The sequence below is a fragment of the Rhinolophus sinicus genome, chromosome 7 (genome assembly GCF_057876585.1).
Source record: "Rhinolophus sinicus isolate RSI-liver-muscle chromosome 7, RSI-T2T, whole genome shotgun sequence".
In the NCBI taxonomy this organism is placed as follows: Eukaryota; Metazoa; Chordata; class Mammalia; order Chiroptera; family Rhinolophidae; genus Rhinolophus; species Rhinolophus sinicus.
In genome coordinates, this window is record NC_142507.1 from 1404851 (window position 1) to 1424990 (window position 20140).

Consider the following 20140-nt stretch of genomic DNA (forward strand, 5'->3'; position numbering starts at 1 on the left):
TTACCCAGCAGTTGTGGTTCCTGTCTCAGCAGAATGAAGGAACCGGTGTACATGCGAAGCTATAGGAATAGCCGTTTAGGTCGTTCTGTGGTCAGTGGCAGTGCTGGTGGGTGAGGGGTCCCGTCTGACATTCAGAAGCAGAGAAGGACACTGAAGTCCTCCATCACACTTAGGGGTAGCAGTAACAGGTGCAACAGCTCAATGCATTGCCCTGGGAACCGAAGGAGCTAATACAGTTTTCTGGGTGGGTGTTGGGGAGGGGAGCAGGAGGAGAGGGCATTACAGGTTCCAAAGACACAGCATAAAGAATCTATTTGCAAGTAGGGCCTAGATTTCTGGAATATCAAATTACCTTTATTACAAAAACCTATAGTAATGTAGATATAATCTCAATATGAAAACTCAGACTTATAAAGTGATTTGAAGATTCTTTTCTCAAATGAATTGTTATAGAATGCCTTTAAATATGAAGTTCCCTGATACATACAGAATACAGTTTAGTTTGCATAAATTTTACATTAATAATTGTAAAGTAGAACTATCCGTTTCTGAGGTCCCTTAACATCTAAGAAGAAAAAAATGTGTGGTGTCCCAATATATCCATTTATGAGTGTCATACAGTCTGTTTAAGAGTTAAAATACAACTAGTACATGTAAAATGTTTTCATTTTCCTGGGATAGATTACCATCACCCTACACACACACACACACACACATACACACACACACACACACACGTAAAGGTGTAATTCCAGGGAAATTTCAGATATTCAAAGGTCACAGTAAGGAAAACAAAGTGACGATGACATGGTTTACTTTCTTAGCTGTAGTCACTTTTCAGGAAGTAGTCATTAAAATGATTTATAAGATCTTTTAAAAAGCAGCCACATAGTTCATCTTTACTGTCAGTAGTTTAAAATCCAGTTCCGTAAATCCATTACACCAATATTTTTGCCTTTTCTTTTCGTTTTTCAAAAAACGTAAGAAAGGTATAGTGCATTGTAAGTCTGTGCTGAGCAATACGCGCCACTGGCCACGTGCACGGAGCGAGCGTCTGAAACAGGGTCTGACAAAGCAGAAGCCTGCTATGTGTCTACAAGACACTGACTGCAGACTTAACACGCAAAGTACCAAATAAACTCGTGTGAAGTATCTAACTAATAATTTTATACTGACTGCCTACTGAAAATAGATCGATTGAGCTAAAATATACTGAACTTAACTTCACTGCTTATTTTTCCTTTTTTAAATGTAGCTACTAGGAAATTTAAAATTACATATGTGGCGCTGTATTTGATTATGCATCCTGATGCATCTTTGTGTGCTTAGCTATGCTTATGTATTAGTGAAGTGAACGACAGCAATAACAAGGGATGAGGTGGAGGAGGGAGGACAATTTTGTGATTATAAGGTACGCTCCTTACTCATGAAGTGGTGCTGTGTTATTTGTAAGGGCTAGGATTAGTTATAAATGTATATTGCAAACTCTAGGGCAACCATGAAAAGGAGTTTTAAAAACATATATCTGACATGCTAAGAAAGGAGAGAAAATGGAATCACTTAAATTACTCAATTAAAACCACAAAAGGCAGAAAATGAGTGAGAGCCAACAAAGAAAAAGGATAACAAATAGAAAACAGTAACAAATATTGTAGCTATTATCCAACTATATCAATAATTGCATTGAATGTCAATGGTCTAAACGCACAATTAAAAGACATAGATTGTTAGTTGGATCAAAAAACAAGACCCTACTATATGTTGTCTACAAGAAACCCACTTCAACTATAAAAACACAAATAGGTTAAAAAGAAAGTGTGAAGAAAAATATGCCATGATAACACTAATCAAAAAAAATGAAAGTAGCTGTATTATTTCAGGCAGTGCAGATTTCAAAGTAAGGAGAGCTGTGAGTAATAAAGGGGCATTATATAATGATAAAGAGGTCAATTCTTCAAGAAAACAATGATTTTAAAGCATATGAGCTAACAGAACACCAAAATAGGTGAAGCAAAAACTGATAGCAATATCAGGCGAAACAGATGAATCCGCTGTTACATGTGGACACTGCAACTCCTCTCTCTCAAAACGAGAAAGATCTAACAGGCAGAGAATCAGTAAGGATATAGCTGAATCCAACGCCATCAGTCAGCTGCACATAATGCACATCTATAAATTAATCCATCCGATAGCAGCAGAAGACAAATTCTTTCCAAGCTCGCATGGAACATTCAACATAACAGACCACATTCTGGGCCGCAAAACACAACAAATTTAAAAGGATAGAAATCATACCATGTCTACTCTTAGGCCACAATGGAATTAACGAGAAATCAACAACAGAAACATAAATTTAAAAATCTCAAAACTTATAAAAATTGAACAACACACTTCTAAATAATACATGGGTCAAAGAAGAAATCTCAAGCAATTTAATAATTTAAATTTAATTATATTTAACTATGGCAAAATAATTAAAATGTAAATAAGTTAATGAAAAATTAAAATTTAAAAATTGAATTAAAAAATTTGAAAATTAATAGTTTAATAGTATTTCAAATTAAATGTAAATTTATCAAAATTTGTGGGTGCAGTGTTTTACAGAAAATTTATAGCATTGAATGCATATATTAGAAGAGAAGAAATAGCTAGAATCAATACTCTAAGCTTTCAATTTAGGAAAATAGAAAAAAAAAGGCAAATTAAATTCAAAGTTAGCAGATGAAATGAAATAATACAAATTTGAACAGAAATCAATAAAATTGAAAACAGAAAATCAATAGAGAAAATCAACAAAACCAAAAGTTAGTTCTGTAAACCAGCAATGAACAAGTGGAATTTGAAACAAAAATGCAATACTATTTACATTAGCACCCAAAAAATGAAATACTTAGGCATAAATCTAACAAATATGTATGAGATCTATATGGAGAAAACTATAAAACTCTGATAAAAGAAATAAAAAACCAAATAAATTGAGAGATATTCCATGCTTGGGTCAGGAAGATAAAATTGTCAAAATGGCATTTCTTTCCAACTTGACCTATAGATTCAACGCAATCCCAATCAAAGTCCTGACAGTTTTTATGGGTATTGACAAAGTGATTTTAAAGTTTATATGATGAAGCAAGAGATCAAGAAGACCCACTACAATGCTGAAGGTGAAGGGCCAAGTTGGAAGACTGACACTGTCTAAGTTGAAGACTTACTAAAAAGTAATCAAGACAGTGTGGTATTGATTCCTAGACAAATGATAGACGAATGGCTCAAAGAAACAGAATGGAGAGCCCAGAAATGCACCCCATAAATAGAGTTAACTCATCTTTGGCAAAGGAGTAAAGGCAGGACGATGAAGCAAAGATAGTCTCTTCAACAAATGGTGCTGGAACAACTGGACATGCAAAAGAATGAAGCTAGACACACCTTACATCGTTCACAAAAATTAACTCAAAAGGGATCACAGACATAAAGGTAAAATGCAGAATTATAAAACTCTTAGAAGATGACATAAAACTATGGGCCAAAGACCTTATGGACACCTCACCAAAGAAGATATACAGATCACAAACAAACACACAGAAGAAGCTTCTCTTATATCTCATTAGATAAATGCAAATTAAAATGAGACCCCACTGCACACCCATTGGAATGGCCCAAATCCAGAACATGGACACCACCAAATGCTGGGAGGACGTGGAGCCACAGGAACTCAGTGCTGGTGGGAATCAAATGGTGCAGCCTCTCTGGAGGACTGTTTGGTGGTTTCTTAGAAAACTAAACACATTCTTACCATGCGATCCAGCAATCACACTCTTTGGTGTTTACCCAAAGGAGCTGAAAACTTATGTCCACACAAAACACCTGCACACAGATGTTTACAGCAGGTTCATTCATAATGCTAACACCTGGAATTCACTAAAATATTCTTCACTAGGCGACTGTAAAAATAAACTGTGGTTCATCCAGACACTGGAATATTATTCAGCATTAGGAAGAAAAGACATGGAGGAACCTTAAATGCATATTTTTAAGTGAAAGAAACCAGTCTAAAAAGGCTGTCTACTGTATGTTTCAAATTATATAACATTCCAGAAATAGCAAAACTGTAAAAACTAGTAAAAAGATAAGTAGTTGCCAGGGTTAGGGAGGAGGGAGGAATGATTATGTGGAACACAGAGAGTTTTCAGGGCAAACTACTGTGTATGATACTACAGTGGTGGGTAAATGTCATTACACACTCATCCAGCCAGCAGAACGCCCACCGCCAGGCATGACCTCTAATGTCAGCTTCGGGTTTGCTTGATGAGGTTTCAGTGCAGGTTCATCCATTGTAACAAACGCCCCCCTCATGTCGACAGTGGGGGACACTGTGCAAGATTGGGGGCAGACGTCCATGGGGATCTCTATACCTTTTGCTCAGATTTGCTGTGAACTTAAAACTGCTCTAAACAGTGAAGTCTACTTAAAAATTACTACATGAAATAATATGTTGCACTGGGAAATACTCAGTTACTGCAAAAGAGACCAGTAAAGGCGGAATGGAGGGACAGAGACACGTGGGATGAACGGCACCTGTAAGCACAACCTGTTCCTAGAATGCACAAGAGTATGCCGTGGGGTCAGAGCATAAAACCCTGCAGAGTTAGTGGATCTGCAAGAGACTGACGTCAAAAGTTGTTGGGATTTAGGGCCTAGAACTTGCAACTTCCATTTGGTAGCGGTTCAAAGTACATACTCTATGGCTGAAAGTTTCCACTTTTGATTTGGGAAGACTAGATTTTTCAGAACTAAACTTTTTCTTAATGCCTCTAGTAATTATGTTTGCTGTGTCAAATCCTATCTGGAAAAGATGGAGCAGACGGACATACGGAATGACAATATGGGTAACAATAAAATGTACAGAAAAAGATCACTGAGGCCAATTTACCAATTTTTTTCTTACACGTATAATACACACGAAAGCAGATTGATTAGTGCGATCAACTGGCTGCCATTTTCTAGCCAATCACACGTTGGAAAAACACCCCTTTACTTGGTGTGATACAGACCAGACAGGCCCAAATTACAAGCAACACTGGAGTCATCCATCAGAGGCAGGTCCCCTGGGCACATGATGCAAAAGTAGGAAGACTCAAGGTAACAAAGGAAACAAAGCCAGAAATAAGCTTCACTTATTTCACAGATTGCCCAAGATTAATCCTAACTTCCATCAACCTTTTGAATAATTAACTAAATCTCTCTGAAACTTCTTCCAATACACATTCCTAAAATAAGATGAAAACACACACTTAATCATGCTTTGGAAATCATACTACTGCTAATTTTAAACATAGATAATGACTGCGTAATTTGAGCTACATTCTCTACATTTTCAGATAAAACTTCAAAATAAATCTCGAGTAAAGTCAAGAAGTATTATATCTAATGTTTCTCTTTGATATATCAAGTCTGTCACTACCATAAAAGAAAATGAGATTAGGTTGACAGGACTTATTCTTCACCTAGGTATGTTTATTTATAAGAGTCATAGTATTTCAGAGCTGAAAGAGGCTTTGAAGATAATCTAGTGAAATTGTCATCCTTCCTTAAGGAGGATAAATTATTTTTAAAACTGAATAAATGTAACCACATATTTATATGGTTGGTAAAATAATGTTACTTCTGACTTATTCAATATAATCACAGATTGTCCAATGCAATAGATAGTTTCCACTATTATTTTTTAAGACATTTGCCAAAAAGAACTTGAATCCAGCATCAGACTAAGAAACTGTGTGTCAGTATCTTCTTAACTCTTTAATGTTAAATTCAAATGTTTTAGATTGATATTTTAGACTGAGACAGATTAAGTTCATCTTTTGTAATAAAATACATTAAAAGCACTTAATGATTCCCCTTTTCCAAATTTCGTATTCTTTTGGCTCACATAATTAAAAATATCTTTGATTATGGTTTCTTTCCTCCTTTTTAATCATCTCAAAAATATTAATATCCTGCTACACTGGTAAGGCTGAGATATTATTTTTACATACAAAAGAGCCATGAAAATGAGACATGGACCAAGGTTTGAAATTTCTGATAAAAAATGGGGAACCCATACCATAATAAATCCAAAACACCCACATTTAAGAGAACTGCTTCTGTATAATAAATGCTGAATTCAGAAATACTCCATTCCCAGATTTTCACAGATCAGTTTACTACTTGCTTTCTATATGTACTATTGGCCAAAAAAATAAAATGGCATTTATACCTCGTTAGGAATAATATTTCATGAACAAAAATGGAGCATGACTAATATTCAATTTTTATAAGCAGTAGAAAAAAATATATATTTGGAGAAACGTGGGCTAGATGCTGTATTTGAAAAAAAAGATAAATAAAATATAAATACCAGTATGGTAAAGAAATTTGGTACAAATTTAGGACAGCGTTTAGAATCTCACCAAATTAACAGGCTTGTTAGGAAATCTCAGTTTTTCAAGCATACATTCACCTCTAATGATCCGTATTTTCCCCTCTGTGCAGCTCTATGCTGAATTAACCTCACGATTACATAGCGAGCCCCTGGAAGGACATCTTAGCCAGATCCCATAACTGCCCGGCCACGTGTTTTTTTATTGGAACAGCCTCAGTATAGAGTTCACAACTCAGATGCTTTCTTTTTAGAACTTGAATTTGAAACTTCATTCAGAAACGGTCTCCTCTTCCCGGCACCATAACTCTCACTACAATTACGGCCCTGAAAGCTTGAGGTGGAAGCACTTCTTTCAAACCCTGTTCTTCCATTATAACCCAGGTACTGGCCCCCGAGTGCGGCTGGGCCAGTGCCAGGTAGGGCTGCCCGCCCCTGCAGTGTGGGACCATCTCTGTGGAGTGACAGTGAGTCCTTAGGAAGGACTCCTGGCCCCCCTTCCACAGCTCCGCTTGGGGTCTCGGTCAGCTGGGGCTGTCACAGCCTGGGGGCCTCAAACACCTGCCTCACAGTTCGGGAGGCTGGCCAGCCTAAGATGACAGTGCCTGCTGGTCCCGTGTCTGAGGAGAGCCCACTTCCGGCTTTGCAGACGGATCGCTGCATCTTCACGTGGCCGAGAGAGAGATCATCTCCCTGTGTCTCTTTAGAAGGCCACTGATTCTATCACAGAGGCTCCACTTTGAGGACTAAATCACTCCCCAAAGGTCCCACCTCCACACAGCACCACACAGGGGAGCAGGGCTTCAGCAGGTGGGTCTTGCACGAACAATCCCTAGCCATTGGCATCTCTTACATAGTAGGTGCTCATAGAAAGAAAAAAAAGCACACCAGGACCCAAAGCCACCTGCCCCTTGGCGCACACATACCCAGGAGACCCACACATCACTGCCAGGCGGATACTGGCAATGCAGATGCTTCCTGTGGCTGCCCCTTACGTTAACTTGGCCTCACCTCTCCCATCACTGCATTTCCCACTGATAAGGACAGCACAGGTGTTCATCAGCAAACGGGCTGCTGAAGTAGGTGTTCAACCAGAGCAGGCAAAGGACTCCCAGTGCTCACTGCACTTCTCCATTTCAGTCTGGTCAGGGTGGGGCCAGCAGGGAAGGGTGTAGAACTACGGCCGTTGTCAGATCACACTCAGGCCAATACAGAATGGTTTGTAAGAAAAAACAGGCAATGCTCTCAACGTTCAATTCAAAGACAACGTTAAATAAATTACAGAAACACTCATGCGAAGATACAGTATTTAAAACATTAAAACTATGAAAAATTACAAATTGCAACAATATAATGTTATGTAAAAAAATGATCCAAAATTGCATTAAACTCACCATGACCTGGAGGAAATTTTTTCCATTGAACAAGCAGAACTAGATCATATATGGATAAAGTTGGCCACTCCTCATAATACGGACACTTTTGAATTAATTTCACTATTTGGTTTTTTTTAAGTCGTCTTTTTTCCTGGAAAAAAAAAGTCATCATCAAATTTTCAATATTAAGTAATTTAAAAAGAAGAAAAAAAGATAAACGACAGTAAAAGAAAAATAAAGTTTATATGATGTAAATTAGCAAAACTACAATTGAATTTTAGAGGCACATCATTCTATGACCACAATTCTTTCATAATATTTTCCCACCTTTCATAACATTTTTAGATTCTATAAATGTTTTAGCATTTTTAAAAACTGCTGTCAGAGTCAAGACTAAACTCAAAAGTTATCATTGACTTGATAATATTAAATAATACCGATATTTTGAAAAAAACAAAAACGTTGTTTTAAAAGCCAGGCACTCTGAAGGCAGGGATTGGAAGGACGTTGAATTTGGAGACAGCCGACTGCACCACAGACACTGACACAGCTGTATCAGCAGGAACCTCGACTGTTAGGGACCTAAATCCAGAGAATGGTGTGTCCCCATTCCCTCCACAAGGGCTGCCAGCCACGGCTCCACCAGTGCCCTGCGGGACCGCGGGGCCTCCCAGCTCATCACGTACACAGACTTCCTCTGCCATCCCGGGAGCAGAACCAGGCGGGAGGACACATTTGAGCTAGCACTAAAAGAGAACAGGTTGCTACACTTGAAGTTTAACCATTGTCTTCACACACCAGAATAAGGGGCGGAATGAAGTTCCGTCACCTCCTCCTGCAGCTCTGGCTTCTTCTCTGCAAGAAGCTGCCCACCTCGCCAAGCACTTTCTTCCTAAGGCGGACAGGACAGATTCAGGGGTATGTCTGTCCAATCGCTCTCGTATCCCTCACAGATGACAGACTGCTGACACCCAACACATACATTTGTGGAATGAATTAGTGAATTTTAAATTCATGAAAAACCAAAAACGATCAAAACTGTACATAAAATATATCCAGAGACCTTTCTTTCCACTTCAACTACCCATCGCCATCGGAGGTTTAAGTGATGGTCATCAAATAAACCACATTTTTATACTCTACAGGTCAAGTCCAACAAAAAATAAAAGGGATACGGACATCCTCTGGTCAGAGAGGCAAAAGTTAGCTTGAATTTACACCCACATTTAGTGTGTTAATATTTAGATTTGCTCATACCGATTTTAACTTCGCATAATTCTTTGCAGGGATCTTAAGAATTTCACAGTCTTCTTCGGTAACCACTGAGTACTCCTCTGGTTCCAACTGGACCTGAGCTGGAACTTCCAGGGTCCCAAAGGTACTCCATGGTCTGAGCTGTGAAAACACCGAAGGCAACTTTAATTCATTAACAATCATCACCATCCAGACACCGTGTGGTGACAGGAGAAGTCTAGGAAGGTCTGCAAGGGGAGGCGTGCAGGTCAGGCTCCAGGTCTGTGAAAGAGGGGGTCTGAACAGCCTGGCACGGGTGGCATACTTCTCCCGCCAATGTCATGCCTGCAACGCAAGGAAAAAATTTCCATTTTTATCATTTCATGAAGAAAGTAACTTATAAGACTAGATCTGTTTTATTCACTGATTCATTTTAAGTACCTCCGATAGTGCTTCGTACACAGTGGCCATTCGATATATATTTTTTGAAAAGAAAAAAGGAAGAAAATAATACACTTAATATACATGATCTTCTTATGCAGCTTTTCTTAGTTCAAATTGCAAATTTAATTATATAGAAATTGGAACTCTGTGGATGGAACAAGAAACTTAAACACAATGACAAAAATAAAGTGATGAAACTTTACTAGTATGTATCTAAAATATCTAATAAACAACCTATAATTCGACTTAAAGAATAGGAACAACAACAAAAGCAAACAATTGTAGGAAATGACAAATTATTTTAAAAAATAATTTCCAGAAGAGAACAACCAAATAAACCACACACAAAAGAAACACGCTGGACCTTACTAGCAGACAGAGAAACGCTCATGGCGCACATCGCCACGCCCAATCCCTTACAATAAATACCTCTCAAGCTCTCTCTCTGCCTCTGCCTCTCTCGCTCCAGATAGACAGATAGACAGACAGACACAGACAGACAGGTCTCCTACAGGTTTGCAGCCTCATGTTCCGTGAAGCTTAGGAATAAGAACATGCCTGAGAGAAAAGCACATCAAGCCCCCTTGCTTCTGACTGCCTTTTTCTAGTATCTTGGCCCCTTACATCCTGGCTGCTGGGGTAGTTTTGTCACTCTGGTGCTCAAAGACTCCTGAGAGCTCCGATCCATCGCTTCTGTTGAGTTGCTCATCCCTACGATGCTTACTACTTGGCAGATGCCTCAAAAAACTGCAACAGAAACGTCTGGCTCAAAACAATGCATTTCACTTCTTTCTTGAGCCGTGGCCCTTCAAATCCATGTTCACTACTTGCTCTCAAATATCTCAAACAGTTGTGTCGTTGGTTTTATCCAGCTTTTACAGTTGTTCTCAGCAAGGAAATGGAGGCAACCTGCTCACCATGGTCACAAGCAGACTGAGACCCCACAGACTCAGTGACTGAGTTTCCTACTTATGTTAATGGAATTCTTAAAAGCACGGAAAGAAAAAAGAATTAAATCTGCAATTGAAAAGGAATGCTCCTAAAGGGGAGGAGCCTATCCTGAGACTCCATCAGAATGTGTTTGCCATTCAGAGTCCAGTTGTTTTATATTTTACGAATCTAATAACAACAGTGTTCAGCCATCCTCCATACTGAGCTTAACAAATCCTGTATTAGGGACAAAGCGTGGTTTTTGAACTAGACCTAAATGCACTTAGATTTTTTGTCCTCATCAAGGTAGAGCAAAGCAGCCACCTCAGGCCTGTGAAACTTTCACCGGTGTCCTCACCCCTGTGGAAGTCACTGTCTCATGAAGAACTCACCAGTCACCAAGGAAATGCTTGTCATGGTCAAACCCAGTCCCATACAAAAGAAATGAAAAAAACGAAAAAAACAAAGTGCTTGGTCTCCCTAGTATCTCTATACTCAGATACATCTCAAATAATTGGTGGTTTCATTTCAGCTGCTTCCCAAGGAAGAAATGGTAGAGTGAGAAAGCACAATTACAAAGCGTCGTCAAAGGACATTAAATAAAACATGCAGGCTGTTGCTTGAAACAGCGGGAAGAAGCAAATAACTCCCGGGGAAACCAGAACAGCAGGCAGGGCATCTGCTGGAGGAACTTCTGGCCAAACACAAAGCCAGCTTCAAAAGGTTTATGACTATGTGTTTCTACAAGGGGTCAAGACTCAAAAAAAAAACACCTTGAAAGATGTATGGGACTCGTGGAGAAAAATTTACTGTATCGAACCAAAAATTTTTTTTTCCTCAAAATGACTGATCTTTAGACATGGGGAAACAGAATGTTGTTGTTCCAATCTCTTGTCTGAAAGAGGTCAGGAAGGGATGGAGTCGCTGAAGAGGAAACAGACCATCCACTTGTGAGCCCCCTGCCCTGGCAGACATGTCCTGTGTCAACGCGCACAGCAGTCTGGGCTGGGTGAGGAGCGTGACGTGCATAGGTTCCCACAGCTGGCCAGGGGGACAGCCACCAGGGTGCTTGGATTCAAAGGTGGAAGTACGTGATTATTCAAGTAATTGTGGTTTTTTTCCACGTGCACATGAGTATAGTTTTCTTAATTTAAAATCATGTTTTTGGAGTCATGGGCCATATTATAAGAAAGTGGATATTTTATATACACATTAATCTTGCAATATCTGTGTCTTTTGTCTTATTCTACTTAATAGAGACATAAAATGCTTCCTGGTAGCAGGTACCATCCTCAGGACTCTACAAGTCCTGGCTCACTGAATCCCCCTAACAACGCCATGACATCAGGTCCATTCTTGGCTCTGCCACTTACCAGCTGCATGACCTTGGGAAAGTTACTTCTTGGCCTTTCCAATCTCATTTTGTCATTTTTAAAACAAAGATAGTAACCTTCACCGATTCCTTTTCCGATACTCTACCTTTCTTTATGTATAAGAGATCCAAGTTTCTGACCTATATCATGTCCTCTCTCTCTAAAGAAGTCATTTTAACACTGATTGTAAGGCAGGTATACCAGCAACAAAGTCCCTCACGTTTTGTTTGTCTGAGAAAGATTTGACTTCACTTTTGAAGGATCATTTCCCAGAGTCCAGAATTCTAGGTTGGTAGATTTTTTCTTTCAGCACTTTAAATATATTACTACAAGGGCAGGGTACAGGCACCCCGTCCCTGCCCCCAACACCTGAAAAGGGAGAACCAGAACACTGGAAGAACTGTGTGGAGAGGGCCATGTCACAGGGGCTGGGACTGTCAGGTGGGAGTCAGCCAGTGACACTGCAGAGAGGGGCAGGGACTAACTACCCTGATCGGCACTCTCCTGCCCCTTCCTGTCTGCTGGGTGAAGCCGGCTGCAGACCAGTGGGCAAAAGAGCCCTCCTGCTTTCTACCCACAGGCTAACGTCGGGGTATAGAGCAAGGTGGAGAGGGATGGAGAGTGTCCCTGTGAATAGCACAGGACAAAGAAGACAACCAAACTTACTGCCGTAGCATTCAGTTGAGACTGCCATTGGCTCTGGCCCAGCCCTGCCTTTCTAATTCCTCGCTCCTCTCTCTTCCTTCTCTGCACCTGCCTTTTATTCATTTACCAATGAATTTGCCAACTGCACACTTGCCAGATGTTTGCTCCTTTCCATTTTGAAATCATTGCTTAAAAGAGACTTCTTCACAGAAAATTAGTGTTCCCTCTCCCTTTCTGCTGTCAAATCTGACTGTCCTTGAAGTCACCACAGCTCCCCCTGCTCAACAGGCATCACTGGACACTCAGCCCGTAGCGATCTCCCCACCACTGACATCCTATAGACTTTTCTGTCCTACTGTTTAGCACTTTGACGGAGACTCTCTCATATTGTCATATAATTTGTATGTGTAGATGCATTCAGCCTCTAGCTACACTGTAAACTCTTTAGAGGCAAGAAAAAAAGTTCGTCTAAGTTTTGGATTCCCCACAACATCTAACAAAGCTTTCAAGATTGCATACTAGCATTTATTTTATTTTATTTTATTTTATTTATTTTATTTTATTTTATTTTATTTATTTTATTTTATTATTTTATTTTATTTTATTTTATTTTATTTTATTTTATTTTATTTTATTTTATTTTATTATTAGTTTCTTTAATTTGAGAAAAGGAACAATGTGAAATTGCTTTTTGCTTCACCAAGACTCGACTGGTAACGCATGACACTGAGTGGGTGACTATTTAAGGCTTGTTGAACTAACTACATTAAAATAACCAGTGAAAGAATAAATTGTGTGCTTCTATTAACTTATTCTAACTGCTCCTCTGATTAAAAAGAAGCCCAGATATGAAATTGTCTTTCTTCATGCAAATACAATCATTGAAATAAGAACATAATAGATTTTGAATAATGTTAAAATTCTCATTGTACTAACAAAATATTGAAAGTCAATTATCACTGTTTGATGTTAAATAGTCAACCAACTTCATAGAATGGGAGTTTGTTTCATGTAAACACAAAAAGGAAGAAGACATTTCCTTTTTCCCATATAAGATCTAGTATATTTTGAACCACAATGGAACCATATTTATCATAATAATAAATGTAACTCTGGCTATAAATGCATGAAAAAAATAGAAATGAATGTCAGAAAGGACACAATGGATTTAATCTAAATGACTTCATGTGTTGGCTGCTGCATCCAAAAACACTCACATTATTGATTTATGTGGGAATGCATGAATCTGCTCAACAGATATTACAATTGGGATTGACTCCACAACAATGCTTTTCAAATCTACCTACTTTCACCACTTGAAAAAATATTTTCAACCTTACTCAGCAGTATAATATTAACAACATAAATACAGAAGCATTCTTGACGTCCGAGATGGTGTCTGACAGCCAGCCAGCGTGGGGAGCAGTGAGTGTTCTACCCGAACTTCTGCCTCCCCTTGGTGGCCCTAAGAGACTAAAGAGGAAATTAGAGAAACAGCGTGAGCAAACAAGTCCCAGCCATCTGCCTCTGAGTAGTGCCGTAGCACTTGGAAAGAATAAACGCTAAACGACTAAGAAAGCTCGTCATAGTACTAAAGCACCAGCCAAGTTCAATACTCAAAATATTAGGAAGACAATACCACAAAAACTAGGGAACTGAAATTACACGAATGGTGTTGAGGACCTTGCCTTTATGACGGCTTTGCTGAGCTGCAGGATGATTAAATCGGCTTGTATGTTGTCAAACTAACTCCTGAGAATTCTGTGTGAGAAACACACTCACCTACTCATCTGCTCCACAGCACTTCCTTACTCCGGCCTTACTTGCTAACAGAAGCCTGATTCTGTCCGGGCATCAGGCTGAGAAGTGCCCAGGGATCACGGACTAAGCCCTTGAGGCTGAGTCTTGATTAGTTTAAGTTCATAATGATGATCACGTCCACCTCTGTCAATTTTGAGCTGAAAGGTAGACTGTCTTAGTCCATTCTGGAAGCCGTAACAAAATATAACAGACTGGGTGATGGTAAAGAGCAGAAATGCCTGGAATTGTGACAACTGAGGAGCAACCCTGAGAAAGAAAGCCGACGTACTAAGATGGTAGGATTGGAAAGATGGGGAAGCCCCTGAGACCAGATGACATCATGTGGCCCTAAATTAACAAATCCCTGAGCCATCTATCTCCAGATTTCCTACACGTGACATAACATACTTACTGCTTCAGCCATTATTGATAGGGGTTTAGATTACACACATTCAAAACTTTCTTAACTTGTAACAGAGTTAAGTCCAAATTCTCTAACCAAATTTCATGAAATGGATTTCAACTGTAAGAAGAAAAAATCTTTTATATTCAAAAAGTGACAGACCATACTCAAAGTTATGTTACTGTCAAAAATTCTGACAGATATTGGCATTATCTACTTTGCTAATACCCAAAAGCTTCCATTCCCAATATGAACAATGAGAGAAAGATCATAGAAATGATAACTTAGGAAATGAAAAACTATAAATAAGCTTATTCCAGGAGCAGTGGAAAAATTAGTAATGCAAGGCTTTACCAGCACTTTTACTCTCATCCTTTCACCATTTTGTGTCTGTTAGAAAAAAATTAAAAATCGAAATAGTGAAGAATTCCAAGGTAATTGCAAAAAAATAAAGGAATTGCAATCATAAGGCAGTGGTTCTGGAAACCTTCCGGAGAAAAATGGGCCTGCCTGACCTGAAAATTATATTTGTATAATACTGCAAATTGTAAGCGTGATCCTTACAGGTGAGAGGTTTTCTCTCCCAAATATATGCCTGGGGGCTAATGGCAGCTGGAACGCCTTCTCCTGCTTAATTCTCTAAGGAGAAAATGAATTTTTACAAAAATAAAAGCACAATCTTGAAAACATGAGATGGCGTGGGTGTTTGCATGGCGGTGGCATTGAGGTGTCAGTGGGTATTTATTGCTAACAGTTTGGGTGGGATGGGAACAAATTACAGACTCGTGGAAGGCGGGAACCTGCTTTTCTAATATCTATCCCAGAAGTCTGGGGGTGACAATCTGTAATGCCACAGCTGCTTGAAGGACCTGGAATGGACAAACTATGTCAATGCCCTCAGCACGCAGATGTGAATTGCCCTGTGAGACAGAATGAGCAAGAGCCTGGGAAAACTGTAGCTGAAAGTATAGACTCTGGGTGATGACGCAGCGTCCATGTAGCTTTGTCAGCAGCAGCAAATGTACTGCTACTTTGGGGGTGTTGCTAAGTGGCGCTGTGCATGTGGGGGCGGGGGTACCTTCTTCCCACTTTTGCTGAGAACCTAAAACTGCTCTACACAAAAGTAAAGCCTTAAAAGAGTCATAAAGTTTCTTAAGCAGATACGATGATACAAGTCAAGGAGTTTCTAGACTCAAAAATAAAGGGAACATGAGTTTTCAAATTTAGCAAATTTCGTAAAGGAACTGAAAAAAACGGACAATTCTAGACACTGATTTTGTAACCTGGAAGTTAAATAGAAAAATCTTTTACAACACAAAACAGCAAAATCGTTAAGAAATATAAACCATGAGTAAAAAAGTAGGAGACACAGATATCTAGGAGATATTGGATATAAATTTTGAGACTCCTCAAAGGAGGAAGAGGAGAAGTGACAAAGATGAAAATGTGATTATTAGGACAGGTTATACACAGTGAAATGCACAGACTTCAAAACCAGACTGTCTAGGTTTGAGTCCAAACTCCACAATTTTTGAGCTGTATATTTCTGAGGAATTTATTGGATTTTTTTATTACCTTGGCTTCTTCTACTATAAAACAGAATAAAAATAACGATGCCTACTTCAAAGTTGTTTTATTAATATCTTCAAAATATTTAATTACTTAACCCCTATCATAAGTTTTAAATAAACACCGGGCATATTGTAAGTACTCAATAATGATTTATCATCATAAATACTACTAATGGGAAAGTAAACATTATCAAAATAAATATACATAGTAAATGTTCCAAAAATAAAATATTTTAAATGGAATATTGAAAGAAAATATTTAAAATGTTAAATTTAAGAAAATATAATGTAAGGGGAAAAAAAGAAAACCTTAAAACTATGAGTACAGTTTCATTAACTCATAATGTCATTTGGATAATTTTAATAGAAAATTTTCAGAATTGACAAGTCAAGCAGACAAAACAATGTGTAATAGTAGCAGCAAAGAATATAATGATGCAACTAGGATTTAAAAACACTTTTAAGAAGTAATTTATAATTCAAAGAAAAAGTCAAAAACAGAAATTAAAATTATTTAGAAATTTAGTGGTAGCATTAAGTCAACATGGACTCCCACTTGAAAAACTGCAGTTACTTTGTAAACCCTCTGAAAAATAATATTTCAGGTTTTCAAAAGCTCTAAATGTAAAAGTAAAATCAATAAAGGTATGGACTGAATTTTTTTTAAATGTATCTTTATAAAATCATGGTAAGAGGTACTGAGGTCTTTAAGGTGAGGCCAGGACATCTGACTACCTGAACACGGACATGTGTATACTGACAAAGGACCCATCAAGTAAAAGCACAGGCCATATAACATGCTGGAAGATTATATTTGCCACACAGGTAACAAAGGTTAAAGAAAAGTTAAATCACTACTATACTCAAAGACCTTATAAAATAATAAGCAAACAGACGAAGGCAGGAGAGTAAAGTGAACACAGAATGAAACAGTCATTTCACAGCAGACATGTAAACATTCACAAACCAGAAGCTGCGCTTACTTCTCTACCTCAGAATGTGTTACACTATTAACACCTACTTTAAATCCTATATAAATGTAAAATTGTGTATCCTTTAAGCTCCTTAGCTCCTATTTAAAAAGTTGAGAAAAACAATAGCATACTTGAATATATTTTGGTGCCTTCCAAATAAAGTAGTCAAATGAGAAGCAGCCTTAAAAAAAAAAAAAAAATGATGGGGGAAATATAAAACAAATTAATTGAAAGCTTTGATTCTATTAAGTACATGTTTTTTGAAATGAGATATATCTGAGTTAATGCTTATGTGTCCTTTTATTTTATGATGTTATTTAAAAAGCATTGTCAAACGGACAACATACTTCAATAAACATCTCTTCTTTACTGCTTTTATAATAAAACATCTGTAAGAACATCTTATAATTTTTTAAACTTCTCCTACCTCCCCACCTCCCACCTCTGGCAACCACCAATCTGTCCTCTGTATCTACGAGTATGAGCCTTGGGATTTTTAGATTCCACATATAAGAGAGATCATACGGTATTTGTCTTTCTCTGTCTGGCTTATTTCACTTAGCATAGTTTTGTCACAAGTGGCAATATTTCATTCCTTTATGGCTGAATAATATTCCATTGTATATATTAGCCACACCTTCTTTATACATTTGTCTGTCGATGGGCACTTAGGTTGCTTCCATATCTTAGCTATTGTAAATAATGCTGCAATGAACATGGGGGTACATATATCTTTTCAAGTTAGTGTTTTGGATTTCTTCAGATAAATACCCAGAAGTGGAATTGCTGGGTCACATGGCAGTTCTATTTTTAAGTTTTTGAGGAACCTCCACACTGTTTTCCATAGTGGTTGTACCAATTTACATCCCACCAACAGTGCACGAGGGTCCCCTTGTCTCCACATCCTTTTCAACACTTGTCATCTCTTATCTTTTTTATAACAGATTTTGGTGTCAGATTCAAAAAAATATCAAGGAGCTTACCACCTATATTTTGTTCTATGAGTTTTATGGTTTCAAGTCTTCAATCCATTTGAGTTAATTTTTGTGTATGATATAAGACAGTGGGCCAGCTTCATTCTTGTGCATGTGGTTGTCGTTTTCCCAACACCATTTATTGAAGACACTGTCATTTCTCCATTGCATGTTCTTTCTTGGCTTTTTTGTCATAAATTAATTGACCATATACGTGGGTTTATTTCTGGACTTTCTATTCTGTTCCACTGATCGATGTATCTATTTTTATGCCAGTACCATACAGTTGCTCTATCTTTGTAGTACAGTTTGAAATCAGGGAGAGTGATACCTCCAGCTTTGTTCTTCATTCTCAACATTGTTTTGGCTATTTGGAGGTGGAAGTTGTGGCTCCACATAAATTTTAGAGTTATTTATTCTATTTCTTTGAAAAATGCCATTGGAATTTCGGTAGGGATTGCATTGAATCTGTAGATTGCTTTAGAGTATATGGATGTTTTAACAATATTGATTCTTATGATCCATGAGCATGGAATATCTCTCCATTTATTTGTATTTTCTTCAATTTCTTTCATTAGTGTCTTGTAATTTTCAATATACAAGTCTTTACCTCTTTGTTTAAACTTATTTCTAGGTTTGGACAGTATCAAGTCTACTCTTCCTTGAATTTATTTTTAAATAGTAGGAAATTTGCTATGACGTAATATTTATTTTAAGTTACACTCTACACTTGAACTCTCTATGAAAATAAAAAGCCACCGTATGTAGTAATGATAGGAAATATCTTCACATTTTAAATAAATCATGAGTTATCTCTAGTAAATTTTTAAAGGACTGGAGAGACAATTAAATGTTAAGTTCCAAATCCATTATTATAGCAGAAATATTGCCTGAGTGACCTTTTTAACATTTGACCATTATAATATTTATATATATTTCATTAAAAAAATAATTGTGTATATTTTAAACATATCAATTAAGATAAAACAAATGTATATAAAAAGGAACTTTAAATCAGTGGGGATTAAAGCCTCTATTATTTGCAATTTAATTGAATCAAAACTAATTTCACAGTTATCTTTGATACTTTGAAGGCTCTGTCTAATTAAGTTCAACTGAATTGAATTTATTCTTATTGAACCCCTAAAAACGTCCTGGAACACTATACTGGGCAACAGGAATAAAAGAAACTGCCTGACATCAAGGAAGCCACCTTCACCTTGGGGGCTGGGATAGGTCTCCATGGAGACCAACATTTAAGCTTGCTAGAGAGAGCCATCAAGACAGTCTGTGTATAAGTGAGATAAGAGAAGGAGCAGATGGGCAGAAGTCTGGGCTAGAAGTGACCCCTTGGGGAATGTTTGGATTCACAGAAGCAAGAAAAACAGTGAGAGCAATTGTTCTTAGAGAACAGTAAACCCAGAAAGTCAAGCAGCACCCATTCTCATAAATCTGGGGTAAGAGGAATTTGATACCTCAAAGATAAATTCTTTCTCCTTATCAAACATGACTTTGCTTTACTCATCAGGATATCCCAACATTCTGCTTGGCCCAGAACTTAAAGTTAACTGAAATAAATTCCCATTTGAAATGATTGGTTGAGTTTTACTCCTAATCTACAGAGAAATTGCTATTCAATTGCCTTATGAAAAAGATGGATTATTTCTCAAGTGAGAACAACCATTTATCAATGCCTCTGGAGTCCCCCCAAATTTTCTCCAAGTGTCTGATAAAACCTGAAATGTATTGGGCAGTATGAAGAAAATCCTCATGACTCAATTACCCTCAGCTAAGGAAGATTCAATCTGTGCTTACAATACAGATTAGAAATATTTTGCAGTTGGGAGATTGAAAAATTGGGATTCAACGGTTGAGTGATTAACTTGCTCAAAATATTTTCATTCCAAATTAAGGATGCATACTCATATATACTGACAGAAAGTGGGTTTTACCAGTGCCCACCCCGCATCCACCATCATCCCATCCTCACTCACACAGCTAG

At 37.9% G+C, this 20140-nt stretch overlaps 1 protein-coding gene across 1 annotated transcript in view; it reads right to left on the reverse strand.

Annotated features, from left to right (window-relative positions):
- Window positions 1-20140, reverse strand: part of CNBD1 (cyclic nucleotide binding domain containing 1) — a 143001-nt gene that overhangs the window by 24033 nt on the left and 98828 nt on the right. The window contains exons 7-8 of the mRNA XM_074319101.2: window positions 9049-9207; window positions 7810-7942 (exon numbers count right to left, since the gene is read on the reverse strand). Of these exons, the coding sequence (XP_074175202.2) occupies window positions 7810-7942; window positions 9049-9207 (292 nt within the window). The remainder of the gene's footprint in view (window positions 1-7809; window positions 7943-9048; window positions 9208-20140) is intronic.